Source organism: Salmo trutta, chromosome 21, assembly GCF_901001165.1.
Source record: "Salmo trutta chromosome 21, fSalTru1.1, whole genome shotgun sequence".
In the NCBI taxonomy this organism is placed as follows: Eukaryota; Metazoa; Chordata; class Actinopteri; order Salmoniformes; family Salmonidae; genus Salmo; species Salmo trutta.
Window position 1 is genome coordinate 26,781,921 of NC_042977.1, and position 20,694 is coordinate 26,802,614.

General features: G+C 42.2%; 1 protein-coding gene across 1 annotated transcript; it reads left to right on the forward strand.

Moving 5' to 3' along the window:
• The first annotated feature begins 350 nt into the window (after positions 1–350).
• Positions 351–18,763, forward strand: LOC115157067 (cullin-1). The gene is made up of 22 exons (XM_029704969.1): positions 351–565; positions 2,594–2,951; positions 3,141–3,318; positions 5,715–5,882; positions 5,979–6,029; positions 6,139–6,229; positions 6,343–6,506; positions 6,635–6,797; positions 13,209–13,339; positions 13,481–13,588; positions 13,706–13,812; positions 14,058–14,106; positions 14,367–14,498; positions 14,718–14,835; positions 15,040–15,116; positions 15,212–15,343; positions 15,573–15,665; positions 16,315–16,362; positions 16,499–16,581; positions 16,727–16,832; positions 17,051–17,164; positions 17,414–18,763. The coding sequence occupies exons 2-22, from the start codon at positions 2,812–2,814 to the stop codon at positions 17,492–17,494; spliced, it is 2,334 nt and encodes a 777-aa protein (XP_029560829.1). The 5' UTR covers positions 351–565; positions 2,594–2,811; the 3' UTR covers positions 17,495–18,763.
• The last annotated feature ends 1,931 nt before the right edge of the window (positions 18,764–20,694 follow it).

The following is a 20,694-nucleotide window of genomic DNA, read 5'->3' on the forward strand; positions in this document are numbered from 1 at the left end:
AAAATGCTGATACACAACCAAATGTCAGAATTGCACATTGTGTATTATACTATTCTTACTCTCACTAGTAAGTTAAGACCTGACTGAATTCCTAAAATGAGGGGCCCTAATGTCACTTTTGGCTGGGGCCAGCCCTGCATAAAACCAATACTAATATCATTAATTGTAGGATGTTTCAGAATATAAGGACAAATTGTTTTCTGTTGTAGTGGCATACATGATTATCAATCAGTTTTCATTAGAACCTTGACCTCACAAATCATGCTGTTCCATGCACAACATACAGTATGTCCGTTATAATCAGCCGTGCGTGTCCGGAACCTTAAATTCCACTCAAATTCCATGGGACATCTTTCTGCAAACACATTTGTAAAGTGTTATTTCTATGCACTGCCGCAGCTATTGTTGTGGCAGTGAAAAGTAAATAATTTAGAGGTAAACGGGGATGTGTCTTTGAAAAGAAGTATTGTAATACTTTACTCAGATTAAAAACGTAATATTTGTTTCTAATTGGTACTGTTTTGTTTCATTTGGAGCCAAGAACGAGCACTACTACTACACGATGGTAAGCTAACGTCAGCTAGCTAGTACAGTAGCTGAACTGACTGGCTAGCTAAGCATAACGACAAATCATATTCTAGCTAGCTAGTTATACAAAACACGGAACACACACACGACTATTGTGTGTTGTATTTATACAGAACACTGCAGGGCTGTTTATCCGTAACGTTAATTGGCGTCTGTGGTCAGGTAGCTTAAGTTAGCTCTAGCGTTGCGCCTGAACAACAGGCCTCATTTCTCACGGTAGTTAGCTAACGTTACCCTGATAGCTCACTGGCTAATACCATGTTAGCTAAATTGGTTAACGTTTGTCAATCCAAATTTGCAGTTTGTATTATCGACTATTTGGTTTATGTTGCTAGCTAACAGTACACCTAGCAAATGTAATGCTAACGTCAGCTAGTCAAAAACATTGCTAACTGCTATGTTTGCTTACACTGCACCACAAACCAGGTGAATATTTCACGTTTAGCCATGGCATGACAAAGCTAGATAGCTATTAAGTTCAGAAGCTTCCTTGGCAAGCGTGTGCATGGAGACTACAGGTGTAGTAGCTAGCATTATTGCCAGATAAAGTTCATATTTACTGTACAAGATATTGCCTTGGGCTAGTTAGCTATCAATATTAAGTTTTGCAAATAACAAAGCTAGCAATATACAGAGAATAGGTATGTAATGTTGGATTGCAAGCCAGGCATTACAGTCCCTCAAAGATTGCTACTGAGCTGGTGGCTAACAATCATTTTGGCAAAATATACTGTCCCTATCGTTGTAGCTTCCTCTTTGCTGCCCACTGTTAGGTTAGGCTACCTCTTTTCAGTGTGTTTGCTGCTTAATCTGCATATTTTGCCTTGGTTAGAGACAACACTGTCCCTGTGATAAATTGATGAATACTTGGGCCTGGACTGAAATGGTCATTATCTTGAACAGTTGGTTATTTAACAATTAGCCCCAAAACGTATCTTGTCATTCATGCACAATACTTGCAGTATTCTCATAAGATATTTTTGACTTCACTATCCAAGGATATCATTTTATACACTTTGGTTAGCCTATATCAGGGGTAGGCAACCCTGTTCCAGGAGTGTCGCAGGTACTGCAGGATTTTTTTTTCTCCCAACTAGGCACTAGATTTAACTACTTAACTAAATGATCAGTTCAGTGATTGCCTAAATTCAAACCACCTGGTCTTCCAGATCAGTTAAATCAAAACATGAAGTGCCTGCTCCAGGACCAGGGTTGCGTACCCCATGTCTATTTTATGTCTATGGTTGTATTCTAAGACTTAGTCGAATCTAAGTTAACATATTTACATATAAACACGTAATGAAACAAGGTCAGGTTAGGCCTCATCTTGAAATCATAATTCTGCACTCTTGTCTACCCTTAAATTATAATTTTTTTTCTTTGTGATTTCTCTATCTTCAATGTATTATTCAATATCACTTGAATGATCTCCTGCTCCATGCCGGAAATCAGCCCTGCCTACCCTGCACAGGTTTAACAACAGAAGCCGAGGGCAGTAGGGTTTAGGTTTCAAGCTGAAGGAAAGCCAATTCCAGTCAGCCGTATTCCCCCAGCCAGGCTGCACTGGAGTGGGCAGACACTCACTGACACTGTAATGTAGTTACAGTATTCAGGACCAGTGAAGGTCAGATCTCAGGCACAGCTGTTGGGTCTTGATCAAGGGGAGGCTGGAGTCAATATAACACTCACTAGACTAATCTCTAACAATATGCCATACATTAGCACCTGGATAGCAGATACTAGCTTTATATGGCAGGGGAACTGTTCCAATCATTTTGCTGTATACTGTAGTCTACAATGGAAGCAGTTTCAAGTGCAAATATTGATGAGCTAGATACAATACATGTTTTTGTCTAGCCAGGTCATGATTTTTTTCAATTGAATGTCAACATCAATTATTGCAATCCCAACATTCTACAATGCAAGATTTTAGCTTACACTTCAGGGCCTGCACTATGTGACTTATATAATGTGTTCTCCTTTCTTACAATGTGTTTGTTTGCAGGGTTCTTGGCAGGATGCTCTCCTGATTGCTACTTGAAGGGGGTCTTCCAAGATCGTCTGCCACGCCGAAGAGAAGACCCCACCTTGTCCCTGTGTTACATTGTGGCCTCTCTCTTCATCACCTTATGGAGGAGTAGCTCTTGACGGTTTCATTACAAGCAATAAAAGAAGCCGTGGCACGGAGCAACTGAGAGGAGAGCAACAACAAGCAAAGAGACAATGTCATCCAACAGAAGCCAGAACCCTCATGGGCTCAAGCAGATTGGCCTGGATCAGATCTGGGATGACCTGCGAGCAGGAATACAGCAGGTGTACACCAGACAGAGCATGGCCAAATCACGATATATGGAACTGTACACGTATCCTTCCACATAAATACAATCCCAGGCTTCTCTGACTGTGTGCTTCCAAGTGTGTCTCTTTATTAAGGGCAGTTTTTATGGCTGACACCAGCACAGGTATGCCTCAGTTTAAAGCATATTTGGGATAATCCATTGTCAGTATTTTAAGTTTCTACATTTATGTTGTTGCCTTGACCCACCACCCAGACATGTTTATAACTACTGTACCAGTGTGCATCAGTCCAATCAGGCCCGTGGGGCAGGGCCCCCTCCATCCAAGCCCTCCAAAAAGGCCCCCACCCCAGGAGGGGCCCAGTTTGTGGGCCTGGAGCTCTACAAGAGACTCAAGGAGTTCCTCAAGAACTACCTGACCAACCTGCTCAAGGTAATGCTCTGTTCTGTGCCTTTTTTAAATGGACTGAGGTCAATGAATCGATTAAATGAATTGGCCTGCTAGTTAATTCTCCATTAGCCCTTCCAGTAGAGGTTAAAAGGAAGCATATCAAATGTCCTACGGTGTTTGCATGCTTATCTCTACAGTGGTAGAGATAAGCATGCTTATCTCTACAGTGGTATGTGAACCCTTTTGAATTACCTGGATGTCTGCATAAATTGGTCATAAAATGTTATCTGATCTTCATCTAAGTCACAACAATAGACAAACACAGTCTGCTTAAACTAATAACACACAAACAATTATAATTGGTCATGTCTTTATTGAACACACTTGGTAAACATTCACATTGCAGGTTGGAAAAAGTATCTGAACCCTTGGATTTAATAACAGGTTGACCCTTCTTTGGCAGCAATAACCTCAACCAAACGTTTTCTGTAGTTACAGATCAGACCTGCACAACGGTCAGGAGGAATTTTGGACCATTCCACTTTACAAAACTGTTTCAGTTCCACAATATTCTTGGGATGTCTGGTGTGAACCGCTCTCTTGAGGTCATGCCACAGCATCTTACATTTACATTTTACATTTAAGTCATTTAGCAGACGCTCTTATCCAGAGCGACTTACAAATTGGTGCATTCACCTTATGATATCCAGTGAAACAACCACTTTACAATAGTGCATCTAAATATTTTAAGGGGGGGGGGGGGTTAGAAGGATTACTTTATCCTATCCCAGGTATTCCTTAAAGAGGTGGGGTTTCAGGTGTCTCCGGAAGGTGGTGATTGACTCCGCTGTCCTGGCGTCGTGAGGGAGCTTGTTCCACCATTGGGGTGCCAGAGCAGCGAACAGTTTGGACTGGGCTGAGTGGGAACCGTGCTTCCTCAGAGGTAGGGGGGCCAGCAGGCCAGAGGTGGATGAACGCAGTGCCCTTGTTTGGGTGTAGGGCCTGATCAGAGCCTGAAGGTATGGAGGTGCCGTTCCCCTCACAGCTCCGTAGGCAAGCACCATGGTCTTGTAGCGGATGCGAGCTTCAACTGGAAGCCAGTGGAGAGAGTGGAGGAGCGGGGTGACGTGAGAGAACTTGGGAAGGTTGAACACCAGACGGGCTGCGGCGTTCTGGATGAGTTGTAGGGGTTTAATGGCACAGGCAGGGAGCCCAGCCAACAGCGAGTTGCAGTAATCCAGACGGGAAATACAGGTCCTACCGAGATCTCAGACGGGTTGAGGTCAGGACTGACTGGGTCACTCCAGAAGGTGTATTTTCTTCTGTTCAAGCCATTCTGTTGTTGATTTACTTCTTTCTTTTGGGTTGTTGTCCAGTTACATCACTTATCTTCTGTTGAGCTTCAATTGGCAGACAGATAGCCTAACATTCTACTGCAAAATGTCTTGATAAACTTGGGAATTCATTTTTACGTTGATGATAGCAAGCTGTCCAGGCCCTGAGGTTTTGATGTTGGTGTGCTGTGCCTTTCTTTCTCCACACATAGTGTTATGTGTTCCTTCCAAACAACACAACTTTAGTTTCATCTGTCCACAGAATATTTTGCCAGTAGCGCTGTGGAACATCCAGGGTCTCTTTTGCGAACTTCAGACGTACAGCAATGTTTCTTTTGGACAGCAGTGGCTTCTTCGATGGTGTCCTCTAATGAACACCGTTCTTGTTTAGTGTTTTACGCATTGTAGACTTGTCAACAGAGCTGTTAGCATCCTCCAGAGATTTCTGTAAGTCTTTAGCTGACACTCTAGGATTCTTCTTAACCTCATTGAGCGTTCAGTGCTCTGCTCTTGCGGTCATCTTTGAAGGGCGGCCACTCCTAGGGAGAGTAGCAACAGTGCTGAAATTTCTTTATTTCTAGACCATTTGTCTTACCGTGGACTGACTTTTAGAGATACTTTTGTAACCCTATAAAGATTTATGCAAGGAAACAATTCTTCATCTTAGGTCTTCTGAGATCTCTTTTGTTTGAAGCATGGGTCACATCAGGCGATGCTTCTTGTGAATAGCAAACTCAAATTTTGTGAGTGTTTTTATGAGGCAGGGCAGCTCTAACCAAAATCTCCAATCTCATCTCATTGATTAGTGGACTCCTCACTCCAATTAGCTTTTGGATACATCATTAGCCTAGGGGTCCCATACTTTTTCCAACCTACACTGTGAATGTTTATATGATGTATTCAATATAGACAAGAAAAATACAATAATTTGTGTGATATTACTTTAAGCACACTGTGCTTGTCTATTGTTGGGACTTAGATGAAGATCAGGTGAATTTTTATGTAAAATGTTTGCAGAAATCAGGTAATTCCAAAGGGTTCACATACTTTTTCTTGCCACTGGAAATATCACTCTTCTCCTCCCGCTGTCCCCATCATCTGCAGGATGGAGAAGACCTGATGGATGAGAGTGTATTAAAGTTCTACACACAGCAGTGGGAAGACTACAGATTCTCCAGCAAAGTGCTGAATGGCATCTGTGCCTACCTCAACCGTCACTGGGTCCGCCGCGAGTGTGACGAGGGGCGCAAAGGGATATATGAAATCTACTCCGTAAGACGGCACTTTTTTTTTTTTTTGCCATTTAAGAATATGAAATGTAGGTTTTCTCAATTGTATGCATTGCCTCATCCTTTCCTCTCCTTTCAGCTCGCATTGGTGACATGGAGAGAATGCCTTTTCAGACCTTTGAATAAACAAGTGAGTATCCGCTCAGATCAGCTGTGGAAAAGTTATTCCCAGTCTTAGTTGATTATGATACATTTTGTTGAAGGCATGATCCTAAATGTGCCCCCCCCCCCCATCTAAGGTCACAAATGCTGTATTAAAGCTCATTGAGAAGGAACGTAACGGAGAGACCATCAACACTAGGCTTATCAGTGGAGTCGTCCAGTCCTATGGTAGGTCCTGGTATATTTTAATGGTGTGTTGTTCAACCAATATGAAACTGTTGTGAGACTGGATGTCATGGCTCTGAAATGATGTTGGTTGACGGAGGTTGTGTGTCTTTCAGTTGAGTTGGGTCTCAATGAGGATGATGCCTTTGCCAAAGGCCCCACGTTGTCAGTCTACAAAGAGTACTTCGAGACTCAGTTCTTGGCGGACACCGAACGCTTTTACACACGAGAGAGCACAGAGTTCCTGCAACAAAATCCAGTTACTGAATACATGAAAAAGGTGGGTTATGAAACCAGTGTATTGAGCCAAATAGATGTATCAGTAGCCTTTTGCTTAGTGTAAAAATGTACAGAATCCCTCTCTCTCTTTCGGTCTCTCCCTCGGCTCTCTTTCTGTCTCTCTCTCAGGCTGAGGCGCGTCTGTTGGAGGAGCAGCGGAGGGTGCAGGTGTACCTCCATGAGAGCACGCAGGACGAGCTGGCCCGCAAGTGTGAGCAGGTGCTCATCGAGAAGCACCTGGAGATCTTCCACACAGAGTTCCAGAACCTTCTGGACGCTGACAAAAATGAAGGTATGGAGGAGAGTCCAAATGACAATTGCCAGCCAGGCATGCCTTTTTGCTATTGCCAGATTTGTGCTTTATGTACTTTTCGTAAATTTATACATTGCCTAGAGAAATTATTCATACCCACTTATTTATTCCACATTTTCTTCTTACATCATGAATTCAAAATTTATCAAATCTATATTTTTTACCCATCTACACAATACCCCATAATAACAAAGCGAAAACATGTTATTAGAATTTATTGAAAATTAAATACAGATCTCATTTACATACATATTTACACCACTAAGTCAATACTTTGTAGAAGCACATTTGGTAGTGATTACAGGTTTGAGTCGTCTTTGGTATGTTTGTATTAGCTTTGCACATCTGTATTTGGGGATTTTCTCCCATTCTTCCTTGCAGATTTTCTCCAGCTCTGTTAAGTTAGATGGGGAGCGGCGGTGAACAGCAAGTCTTTCTGACGATTTTCAATGGGAATTAAGTCTGGGGTTTGGCTCTAGGACTTTCACGTTCTTGTTCTGAAGCCATTCAAGCATTGCTTTGGGTCATTGTCCTGTTGGAACGTACGTTTTTGCCCCAGTCTAAGGTCGGTTTCAAGTTTTAATGTCACATGCACAAGTGCAGTGAAATGCCTCTGAAGCAGGTTTTCACTCTGAAGCAGGTTCTCATCAAGGATTTGCCAGTATTTGGCTCCATTCATTGTTCCCTCTATCCTTATCAGTCTCTGTCCCTGCTGCTGAAAAGCACTTATTTTTTTCCCCAGTGCCATGATGTCCTTGAGGAGCAGATTCAATGCATGAGCAGCACAGCCAATGGGTGTGATGTGAGGGTAGGACTCCTCCACTTTAGACCAAGCAGACTTCATGTTCGCAGTATTGTCTGTCACCAGTGCAAATACCTGCTGTGGTCCAAGGTCATTGATGACTGCCTTCAGCTCCTCAGCAATGTAGAGACCAGTGTGTCTGTTGTCCCTTGTGTCTGTGCTCTTGTAGAATACTGGTTGAGGTAGTAGAAATTATGTAGTTAATTATTCCTTGCCCACGAACATTCGTCCACCCATCAGAGATGATTGCAATACAGTCTGCTTTCTCTGATTTGCTTGACCTTCACTTGAACTCTGCATCCAGCAAATGAGTATATAAAGCATGTCTGGTTGGAGGGGTATGCTGGGCAAGGAACATTCAGAATTCTCTTCCAATATACATTGCCTGTGAGCATCAGAGGTGAACCAGTTGCATACACAGCTCGAGCAAGACATACATCAGCATTTCTCTGACTATGTTCCTCCATTGAGTAAAAAAAAAACTTATGATTCCAGGAGGACCATGAGCTGTTGCTATCGATAACGTGTCTGATTCATCATTTTCACCTGGAATAGAAGTAGAGGGACTTTTGTCAGAGGTTTCTGGTGAGCGCTGAGGGAACTTTATGCCCTTGGCCAGATGATTCTGCATCTTTGTTGCATTCTTCACATATGATTTGGCACAGTATTTGCAAATGTACACAGCTTTTCCTTGTACATTAGCTGCAGTGAAATGACCACCCATCAGATAGTGCCCGAGGCATTTTCCTGTAAAGATTATATATTTTTGTTGTTGTAAAAAACCCTAACCCAAATACAATTCCATGTACAGATAAATAGTTAGTTAGATTAAACAACTCCTTTGTAAGATAAATGTTTTAAAATGAAACGCATATGGAAACAGGTGAATTAACACTCCTCAGTTGGCAGGCTCAAGCAAGCTAAACCCCACATGGTAGCAAGAACTAACTAGCAGAAATTGTTAACAAGTTAAAAATGATTTAAACACACTTTGCTGTAGGCTACTATTTACTAGTTAACAAAAAATCATGTATGTCATATAAATTCACCCCACCCAGTATTGTGTTTCCAAAACTTACCATAAAGCATGTGGTCCTTGGCTCAAACAGTGTAGTAGGTTGGGCTCCATAGCATCTCATTGGTGTGCAAGATGTTTTCTCTTTTCTCTGTATACATAAATGATGTCGCTCTTGCTGCTGGTGAATCTCTGATCCACCTCTACGCAGACGACACCATTCTGTATACTTCTGGCCCTTCTTTGGACACTGTGTTAACAACCCTCCAGACGAGCTTCAATGCCATTCAACTCTCCTTCCGTGGTCTCCAACTGCTCCTAAACACAAGTAAAACTAAATGCATGCTCTTCAACCGATCGCTGCCTGCACCTGCCCGCCCATCCAGCATAACTTCTCTGGACGGTTCTAACTTAGAATTTGTGGACAACTACAAATACCTAGGTGTCTGGTTAGACTGTAAACTCTCCTTCCAGACTCACATCAATCATCTCCAATCCAAAGTGAAATCTAGAATTGGCTTCCTATTTCGCAACAAAGCATCCTTCACTCATGCTGCCAAACATACCCTCGTAAAACTGACCATCCTACCAATCCTCGACTTCGGCGATGTCATTTACAAAATAGCCTCCAATACCCTACTCAACAAGCTGGATGCAGTCTATCACAGTGCCATCCGTTTTGTCACCAAAGCCCCATATACAACCCACCACTGCGACCTGTATGCTCTCGTTGGCTGGCCTTCACTTCATAATCGTCGCCAAACACATTGGCTCCAGGTCATCTACAAGACCCTGCTAGGTAAAGTCCCCCCTTATCTCCGCTCACTGGTCACCATAGCAGCACCCACCTGTAGCACGCGCTCCAGCAGGTATATCTCTCTGGTCACCCCTAAAGCCAACTCCTCCTTTGGTCGTCTCTCCTTCCAGTTCTCAGCTGCCAATGATTGGAACGAACTACAAAAATCTCTAAAACTGGAAACACTTATCTCCCTCACTAGCTTTAAGCACCAGCTGTCAGAGCAGCTCACAGATCTCTGCACCTGTACATAGCCCATCTTTAATTGAGCCCAAACTACTACCTTTTCCCCTACTGTATTTATTTATTTTATTTATTTTGCTCCTTTGCACCATATTATTTATATTTTAACTTTTAACTTTCTTCAAACTACAAATCTACCATTCCAGTGTTTTTTCTTGCCATACTTTATTTACTTTGCCACCATGGCATTTTTTTGCCTTTACCTCCATTATCTCACATCATTTGCTCACATTGTATATAGTCTTATTTTTTTCTACTGCATCATTGATTGTATGTTGTTTTACTCCATGTGTAACTCTGTGTTTTTGTATGTTGTCGAACTGCTTTGCTTTATCTTGGCCAGGTCGCAATTGTAAATGAGAACTTGTTCTCAACTTGCCTACCTGGTTAAATAAAGGTGAAAAAAAAAAAAAATTTTGAGAATCAGCTGTACATGTGAATAGAAGAGTGCACTGCACATGTGATGGAAGAATGCACTGTGCATGCAGAGGGTTGCAATTCCATTGAATTGGGGATAGTTTAACCAAAATATGCCACAAGACTTAGAATTGCCTTGTGTATCCCACAGAAAAGGTTCACTGTTATAAGCTAACTTTTTTTGATGAATTTAAGAAGAATTCCCCAAATTCCTTGGCTTCCCATGGAAAATTTTGGGAAAAATCCAGAAATTTCCCAAAAAGTTTCCAACCCTTTGCAACCCTAACCACAACTACCCTCGATATTATTGGCCAACATGCAATCATTGGAAAACAAACTGGATGATCTACGATTAAGACTATCCTACCAATGTGACATTAAAAACTGTAATATCTTATGTTTCACCGAGACTTGGCTGAATGACGACGCGGATAATATAGAGCTGGCTGGCTTCTCTGTGTTTCGGCAGAACAGAGCAGCAACGTCTGGTATGACGAGGGTCGGGGGTGTGTGTATTTGGCAAAAACTGCTGGTGCGTGATGTCTAATACTAAAAAAGTCTTGAGGTAATGCTCACCTGAGATAGAATACCTCATGATAAGCTGTAGACCAAGAGAGTTCACATAAGTATCATTTGTAGCTGTCTATTTACACCACAAACCGATGCTGGCACTAAGACCGCACTCAACGGCTGTATAAGGCCATAAGCAAACAAGAAAATGCTCATCCAGAAGCGGCGCTAGTGGCCGGGGACTTTTAATGCAGGCAAAATTAAATCAGTTTTACCTCATTTCTACCAGCATGTCACATTTGCAACCAGAGGAAAAACAAACCTAGACCACCTTTACTCTACACACAGAGACACATACAAAGCTTTCCCTCGCCAACCATTTGGCAAAGCTGACCATAATTCCATCCTCCTGATTCATGCTTACAAGCAAAAACTAAATCAGGAAGTACCAGTGACTCGCTCAATACGTAAGTGGTCAAATGGCGCGGATGCTACGCTACAGGACTGTTTTGCTAGCACAGACTGGAATGTGTTCCGGGATTCATCATTGAGTAGTATACCACCTCAGTCACCAGCTTCATCAATAACTGCATCGACGACGCCCCTCCCCTGCCGCTTTCAAGGAGCGGGACACTAAGCTGGATGCTTATAAGAAATCCCGCTATGCCTTCAGACGAACCATCAAACTGGCAAAGCATCAATATGGGACTAAGATTGAATCCTACTACACCGGCTTTGATGCTCGTCGGATGTGGCAGGGCTCGAAAACTATTACTTACTACAAAGGGAAACCCAGCCACGAGCTGCCAAGTGACGCGAACCTACCAGATGAGCTAAATGCCTTTTATACTCGCTTTGAGGCAAGCAATACTGAAGCATGCATGAGAGCACCAGCTGTTCCGGACAACTGTGTGATCATGTTCTCCGTAGCCGACGTGAGCAAGACCTTTAAACAGGTTAACATTCACAAAGCCGTGGGGCCAGACGGATTACCAGGACATGTAATGGCAAGTGTCTTCACTGACATTTTCAACCTCTCCCTGGCCGAGTCTGTAATACCTACATGTTTCAAACAGACCACCATAGTCCCTGTGCCCAAGAAAGCGAAGGTAACCTGCCTAAAATTATTACCGCCCCGTAGCACTCTCGTCGGTAGACATGAAGTGCTTTGAAAGGCTGGTCATGGCTCACATCAACACCATCATGCCATGAACCCTAATCCCACTCCATTTCGCATACTGCCCTAACAGATCCACAGATGATGCAATCTCAATCGCACTCCACACTGCCCTTTCCCACCTGGACAAAAGGAACACCAATGTGAGAATTCTGTTCATTGACTACAGCTCAGCATTTAACACCATGGTGCCCACAAAGCTCAACACTAAGTTAAAGACCCTGGAACTAAACACTTCCCTCTGCAACTGCATCCCGGGCTTCCTGACTGGCCGCCCTCAGGTGGTAAGGGTAGGCAACAACATATCTGCCACGCTGATCCTCAACACTGAAGCCCCTCAGGGGTGCGTGCTTAGTCCCCTCCTGTATTCCGTTAACCCACGACTGCATGGCCATGCATGACTCCAACACCATTAAGTTTGCTGACGACACAACAGTGGTAGGCCTGATCACCGACAACGATGAGACAGCCTATAGGGAGGAGGTCAGAGACCTGGCAGTGTGGTGCCAGGACAACAACCCCTCTCTCTCAATGTGAGCAAGACAAAGGAAACGTGGACTATAGGAAAAGGCAGGCCGAACAGGCCCCCATTCTCATTGATGGGACTGAAGTGAAGCGGGTCGAGAGTTTCAAGATCCTTGGTGTCCACATGACCAACAAACTATCATGGTCCAAACACACCAACACAGCTGTGAAGAGGGCACAACCATGTCTATTCCCCCTGAGGAGACTGAAAAGATGTGGCATGGTTCCCCAGATCCTCAAGTTCTACAGCTGCACCATCGAGAGCATCCTGATCTGTTGCATCGCTGCCTGGTATGGCAACTGCTTGGCATCTGACCATAAGGCGCTTCAGAGGGTAGTCCGTACGGCCCAGTACATCACTGTGGCCAAGCTTCCTGACATCCAGGACCTATATATTAGGCGGTGTCAGAGGAAGGCCCAAAAAATGGTTTAAGACTGCAGTCACCCAAGTTATAGACTGTTATCTCTGCTACCGCACGGCAAGCAGTACCGGAGCGCCATGTCTAGGACCAAAAGGCTCCTTAACATCTTCTACCCCCAAGCCATAAGACTGCTGAACAACTAAACTAATCAAATGGCCACCTGAACTATTTACATTGACCCCCCCCCCCATCCCCCCTTTGTTTTTACACTGCTGCTACTCACTGTTTTATTATCTATGCATAGTCACTTTACAAATTACCCCCACACATTGACTCAGTACCGGTACCCCCTATATATAGCCTTGTAATTGTTATGTAAATGTGTGTTACTTCTTGATTAATATATGTATGTAAATATATGTGTGTCAATATTTCATTAACTGCTTAACTTCTTGAACTGCGTTGTTGGTTAAGGGCTTGTATGTAAGAATTTCAGTGTTGTATTTGGAGCATGTGACATGCATCGCCATTCTCTGTCTGTAGACCTTGGGCGGATGTACAATTTGGTGTCCCGGATCACTGATGGATTGGGAGAGCTGAAGAAACTCCTGGAGACGCACATATACAACCAGGGCCTTGCTGCTATAGAGAAGTGTGGAGAAGCAGCTCTCAATGTAAGAACTACAATGGATTTAATAGTTAAATGTACGCATTGTGTTTTACCGGTTCACATCTTTATTACAATAATCTGAGACCGTCCTCTCTCCAGTTCACTAGGGTGTTCCTTGACTTTGTTTTCATTTATTTCACCATAGGATCCCAAAATGTATGTCCAGACCATCTTAGACGTCCACAAGAAGTATAATGCTTTAGTAATGTCAGCGTTCAACAACGATGCTGGTTTTGTTGCTGCTCTGGACAAGGTATGTTCATATTTTACTATATTTTGTGGTGTTAGACATTTTCAGACGGTGTCACACACACACTTACACTGTTGTTGTTCTTGTTAACTTTGAACACCCATTTTGTTGTCTTCACAGGCCTGTGGACGCTTCATAAACAACAATGCTGTGACCAAGATGGTGCAGTCATCCAGCAAATCCCCAGAGCTGCTGGCTAGATACTGTGACTCTCTGCTGAAGAAGAGGTGTGCCTCTGCTCTGGCACATTCACTCAATGCATAACTCAGAACCACAGTTTGATATTCAAGTCTACGTACGGCTGAGACCAGTAGCCAGCACTCCAGTATTGCTATGGACATTTGTTCTGAAATGGTTCACATTGACTAGAGTCAATACGACGTCTACTCTTCTTGTGGTTTTAATAGACACTGCTAACATACAAGAGCAGGATGTCTGATTTTAAATGAAATTATTTTCTTTTTTTGCACAGCTCAAAGAACCCAGAGGAGGCAGAGCTAGAAGACACACTAAACCAAGTGGTGAGTTGGACTGCTTTTAAAAAATATATATATATATATATTTCTTTTTTTTTCTTTTTTCTTTCTCAGCTGCCACACTGGTACTGCATTTTATACATTATCTGGTTGTCTGGAGTCGACAGGATGAAAAGTGGAGCTTCTGAACTGGCTGCCTTCCATTGTAGACCCAATCTCCTCCCCCTCCTTCAGCCCTGCGTTGTATTTTACGAGATGTAGTCTCTATTCACAACTCTCTAACTTTTATGTGTTCTCTTCCCTAGATGGTGGTTTTCAAGTACATAGAGGACAAAGATGTGTTCCAGAAATTCTACGCCAAGATGCTGGCTAAGCGGTTAGTCCATCAGAACAGCGCCAGTGATGATGCTGAAGCCAGTATGATCTCCAAACTAAAGGTACTATACCACAAAAAATGAGTTTACCTCCTCATAACCATGTTTTTAATTTGGCATTTTCAATGTGATATTGACATTACATTGTGATTGGTAACTAGAGTTGTGCAGTTTGTTTATTGTTACAAATCTGTTAGATATTCTCTGGTTGCTCAGTCTTTGGACTGTGTTTTACCTGGGAGCATCTGTCCTAATGGCATGTCCTGCCCTCTTTCCCAACAGCAAGCGTGTGGCTTCGAGTATACCTCCAAACTCCAACGCATGTTCCAGGACATCGGAGTCAGCAAAGACCTAAATGAACAATTTAAAAAGCACCTCACCAACTCTGAGCCTTTGGACTGTGAGTATATCTGTCTGGGACTCTGACATTCTGGGATTCATTATGTGATGACAGAAAGGAGTTTCTTAATCTCGGAAACCCGGTTACCTGGATTGATTTAGTAGGTCCCTTGTTTTTCCTAACCAAATTTTAAAACAATCACATTGAAACAAATAACTATTATAAGAAGATTGCTCATCTGTTTTCTGTGTGTGTGCGTCTCAGTGGACTTCAGCATCCAGGTCCTCAGTTCTGGTTCCTGGCCCTTCCAGCAGTCCTGTACATTTGCCTTGCCCTCTGAGGTGAGAGACTAACTGATCCACTCCACAGTGACTCAATTTACTGATCAATGTTTTACTCACTGTTCTCTCTTTTCTTCTCTCCTACCCTCATTCAGCTGGAGAGGAGTTACCAGCGGTTCACTGCCTTCTACGCCAGCAGACACAGCGGGCGCAAGCTGACCTGGCTCTACCACCTGTCCAAAGGAGAGCTGGTCACCAACTGCTTTAAGAACAGATACACTCTGCAGGTGATTACAGGTGTTGTCTGATCAGATAAAATATGAATATTTCCTCTCAGACTCTCATAAATTAGGGATTTTCATCAACCATCACTGTTGAACAAACATACTGGTGTATGCTGACTATTAACAAGAAAAAATGTATGAATCAACAATATGCATGGAGCGGAGTTGTCATTGTATCCTCTACTATTGAATGGTTTTGACGTATTCCCTGTTGCTCCTCCTGTCCTCCCAGGCTTCTACCTTCCAGATGGCCATCCTATTGCAGTACAATGCTGAGGACGTCTACACAGTGCAGCAGCTCGCTGACAGCACACAGATCAAGATAGTGAGTACTGACAACTCAACGGTATCTAGTTGGCTACAGACAGAGAGACTATTCTCTTTGATGGATGGTTTTTCAAAGGAAGACGTTATGCTCTGATGGGAATACAAAACATTAAGAACACCTGCTCTTTCAATGACAGACTGACCAGGTGAAGCTATGATCCCTTATTGATGTTAAATCCACTGATTGTAGATGAAGGGGAGGAGACGTGTTAAAGAAGGATTTTTAAGCCTTGAGACAATTGAGACCTGGATTGTGTATGCGTGCAGAGCGTGAGTGGGCAAGACAATATTTAAGTGCCTTTGAACGGGGTATGCTAGTAGATGCCAGGCGCACCGGTTTGAGTCAAGAACTGCAACGCTGTTGGGGTTTTCACGCTCAACCGTTTCCCGTGTGTATCAACAATGGTCCACCACCCAAAGGACATCCAGCCAACTCAACATGGCCCAGCATCCCTGTGGAACGCTTTCGACACCTTGTACAGTCCATGCTCCAACCAATTTAAGGCTGTTCTGTGGGTAAAGAGGGAGAGGTGGGGGGTGCAACACAATATTAGGAAGGTGTTCCTAATGTTTTGTATGCTATGTGTTGAAAGCAACAGCCCACTCTCTGCCTTATACGTTGCCTGTTTTGTTTTTGTTCTCCCCAGGACATTTTGGTGCAGGTGTTGCAAATCTTGTTGAAGTCCAAATTGCTGGTAGGTTTTTTGCCTCTTATTTTCATATAATCTACCAAACAACTCCAGTTGCTAGGGTGCCATCAATTAACTATTCTGCACTGTGGATTTTCTCTGAAAGTTTCAACTTTGACCCAAGCAATGTTCTGTTGTCTAGGTCCTGGAGGATGAGAATGCAAATGTGGATGAAGTGGAGTTCAAACCAGACACCTTAATAAAACTCTTCCTGGGATACAAAAAGTGAGTGATTACACACACCATGTAATCAATATAGATCACAAACCTGCAAATTGTGGAACCAGATATTCCAAATTGCTATGATGTTACTGTACTGTAATAGATTCCATGAACTGTTGCTGATAGATTTTGATTTGAATCTATACAGCAAAAAACTTCGGGTGAACATTAATGTGCCAATGAAGACAGAGCAGAAGCAGGAGCAGGAAACCACTCACAAGAACATAGAGGAGGACAGGAAACTGTTAATACAGGTACACTGTACATCACGCTATTCTATTTTTTCCCCTGATCTAACTCACACTACATGCTGCCACTGTCAACATTACTCACCTTGTCAAGCATTCAGTCACACTCACAAAAATCTGTCTATTGTCTAGCGTGCACAAACAACCTCTCTGGTCTAGAATATTCACCCAGGATCATTTTGGTCTAAACCTGCTGTGTTCTCTCTTTCTCTACCCTGCTGTAGGCTGCCATTGTGAGAATCATGAAGATGCGCAAAGTGCTGAAACATCAGCAACTCCTGGCAGAGGTGCTGAATCAGCTGTCATCCAGGTTCAAACCAAGAGTCCCCGTTATCAAGGTAAATTATGCCGTAAATTAGGCCACGTTAGATGGAAATTTACCGTACCCCAGAGGATTTCTTGGAACCACATACTGTAAATGCAACATCTGCCATGGTAGGAACGGGCTTTTTTGTGTCTTTCAGAAATGTAACAAATCTATACTCTGTTTTTACAATAAGGGTTATTTCCTGTAGGTTTATGGAAACCACTTTCTGTATGCAACATGTGCCATGTTAGTAATGGTCATGTATGTTTTTGTCTTTCAGAAATGTATCGACATCCTGATCGAGAAGGAGTACCTGGAGCGTGTCGACGGAGAGAAAGACACTTACAGCTACTTGGCTTAAAACCTTTTCATTGTTCTCCACCCTCCCTCCTTTCTTTTTTTAAAAGTTGTCTCTTGAGTAATAAACATCATTCCTTTTGACATTTGGCCAATGTTGTCAGGAATGCGAGCACAGAAGGAGAAAAAGAAGAAAAAAGTTGTCAATCATCATCAAGGTGGTTGCGAAAGCTGGACTTCCCTTTAAACTCTGACATTATGGGATAGCTGCTTGCCCAGTGTTTGTTTGAAGATCCCATCTGAACTGCTCAGGATCGACAGATACATTTTGATATGTAAATATGGACAGAGACCTTTACCTCTTTACTTTTATCTTGCAAAGTTAATAACATACAAAAAAAACTATCAAAACCCTTCACGCCGAGGGTTGCATGCTACTGCCTATCTGCATTTAAGAAGCAAAAAGACGTAATAGATGAGAAGCTATTAAGACACTGCTGCTTTATGTGGCAGTAGCAAATTAAGAACGTATGTTTTAAAAAAAGATGAGTGCAATTTTAGCTGCACTTCCAGAAAGCGATCTGTGTTTGAAAAAGGCCCTTAGAAGTGTAATCTGCATTGTTACCAGCTACCAGAAAAACATTTGTATAGTGTGGTTCACTTTTTTTTTTTTATGTATGGTAAATAAAAATTAAACGTTTCTGTATTCCCTCTGATGGTTTTTATTCCTTCAAAGCTGATGTGAACGTTGGGCTGAGATGTTTACACACGCATCCGAATTCTAATCTATGTTCACTAATTGTTCATGAAAAAGATCTGATGTGATTGGTCAAAAGACCAATTAGAGGGGGAAAATATCAGAACTGTGCAGCCTGTGTAAACGCAGCCCTGGATATTATAGATCATTGCTGGTTTCTTGATGTTACAATCCATGAATGACCTACTTAGCTGTTCATTGCCAGTCATTTGTAAACTGTAAAGCTTGTCAACAAGATGTATTGTGTGGGTATTAGAGCCGAAGGTTGCTACTTTCCCATGATCAGTTTTAATCAGAGTGTACATTAATGGCTGTGTTTAGACAGGCAGCCAATTAAGAAATCTTTTTTTTACCACTAATTGGTATTTTGACCAATCACATCAGATCTTTTTTTTCTGATTTGTCAAAAGACACATTTTTGAGAGAATTTTTTTTTGAATTGAGCTGCCTGTCTAAACACAGCCTAAATCACTGAAAACGTTCACATCGTAGGCAGGATGCAGGCAGAAAATTTATGAGATTGGATCTTGGGGTTCTCTTGCCTATTTCAATAATAAACATTGTAAATTAGGCTAATAATGCTGTTATTTTTTACATTTTTAATTATTTTATGAATGCAGACCCATTTCAACATACATTTGGATGACTGTTTGGTGGCATTAAAGCCTTGTTCACATAGGTCTTACTGCTCAAATCAGTTTTGTTTTTCAAACATGTTTTGGAATACTAACTATCCAAACAGCAAGTGACCAAATCAGATTTCTGTGTGTTCAGACAGCAGTTATTTGCTGACATGGCTATGCTTTTGTCATAGTAAATACGGTTGTGTGTGCAGTGGTGGTGCTCGTGCTTACTATCACCAAAGATTATGGATATACTGACAAGATGCATGTCTCTCTGGCCTAACAATGGGAGTCGTTAGGCACGGTGGGTTGTCTAGCCCCCACCTATCCTTTCTTTGGATTGGTGGATACATGTCATTATTGTAATCCTTTTTGAATATTTGATGAGGGTTGTTGACATCAACTGCCTGTAATGGAGAGAGATGCTATGCTATTAGCCAAATGCCAAGAATATGCATAGCCATCTCGAGACAACTTCTATATAAAGTGTTTTTTCTCAAATTTGCCGGGATGTCACGTGTCCTACTTATATCAGTGTACTCGTAACAACTTAGGCATTACAAACTTCTATTTGTTCAAATAAACCTTGTGTAGCAAATAAGTCATACATTTTTTTGTTGACCAAATTCGACACTTGCATTGACCTCCGTACAAAAACGCCTTGCTTGGTGGGTGAAGTAACAACAAAAAATGCCACAAGCTGGAGGAAGACAGATTTTCTGCAGAGTTGGGCCTCTCTGAAATCACTCAGAAGTGTAGCAAGCTAAGGTGACAACAATGCCTGCCATTGAGGTTTCCCAGTTGCTTTGAATGTTCAAAATCATAGTGTAAGAACACTTTTAAAGCCTCAAAGGACAAAATGATCCAACTTCCAATACGATTCATTTTTGGCTAGCCACAGTAGTCAACTATCTAGCTAAGTAGCTGTTTAGGTAACAGAGTAGGTAGCAAGCAACAAGATGTGTCAAATAACAGTCTAAAAAACACTGGAGGGCAAATAAATCACATTTGACCGTTCAGACACAGGTCGCATGGCCAGGAATTAGATTTGAAATGTGGCTTGAAATCTGATTCCATGCTGTTTAGACTGCAGGAACAATAACAGAATCTAATCGGATATGCAAATCCATACGGGAAGATTATATCTTGGAATATATTTTAAAAAACATATAAACATTTTAATATATCAGGAAAATGTATTTATCAAATATATAATTCAATTAAATATATGTACTTTTTTATATATATATATACATTATGTGTAAAACACACACACCTCACAACCTTCTCTACCCCGATTATAATTTTGAGTCTCTATTTACCTCTGGTACCTTATGCCTAGATCACACTGACAATGTCATTGCGCAAAATAGTATGCAGCATCATCTGGATATGTGCGCAACAAAAGTTTAACATTCACCTTCTGCTACCATTTCTGTCAAGCCCTCTATCCATACAGTTAGATGCATACATTTGATAAATCCAACATGTGCGCCACACAGAACGCACTGGAACTGCCTCTGCAACTCAATGCTGCAATGCTGCCAGGCAAACAGAGCGTTCCATTGGAAAGGAATGTACTTCAGGAGTACCAAAACGCAGTGACTCTGTGGGTGTGATCAAGGCGTAATCCAATGCTGCAAGGCAAACGCAGCGTTCCATTTGAAATGAATGCACGTCTGGTGTACCAAAACGCGATAATGTGATCGAGGTGTTAGCATTTGAGCCAATTTATGCTTGATCCGAAATGTGGTCAGAGGCGCCTTATGGATGGTGTTATGCCATTGCGGACTCTCCAATATTTTAACCTTTTTATTTATTTATTTTATCAGGGAGTCATACAGAGACCAGGGTCTCTATTACAGATGAGTCCTGAAATACATA

Bases quoted from the DNA above. Each gene is read 5' to 3' on its own strand.
- LOC115157067 (XM_029704969.1), top strand. From the start codon at position 2,812: ATGTCATCCAACAGAAGCCAGAACCCTCATGGGCTCAAGCAGATTGGC. The intron at 5,883-5,978 runs GTAAGACGGCAC...CTCTCCTTTCAG, and splicing joins GGATATATGAAATCTACTCC to CTCGCATTGGTGACATGGAG. The intron at 16,833-17,050 runs GTACACTGTACA...ACCCTGCTGTAG, and splicing joins ACAGGAAACTGTTAATACAG to GCTGCCATTGTGAGAATCAT.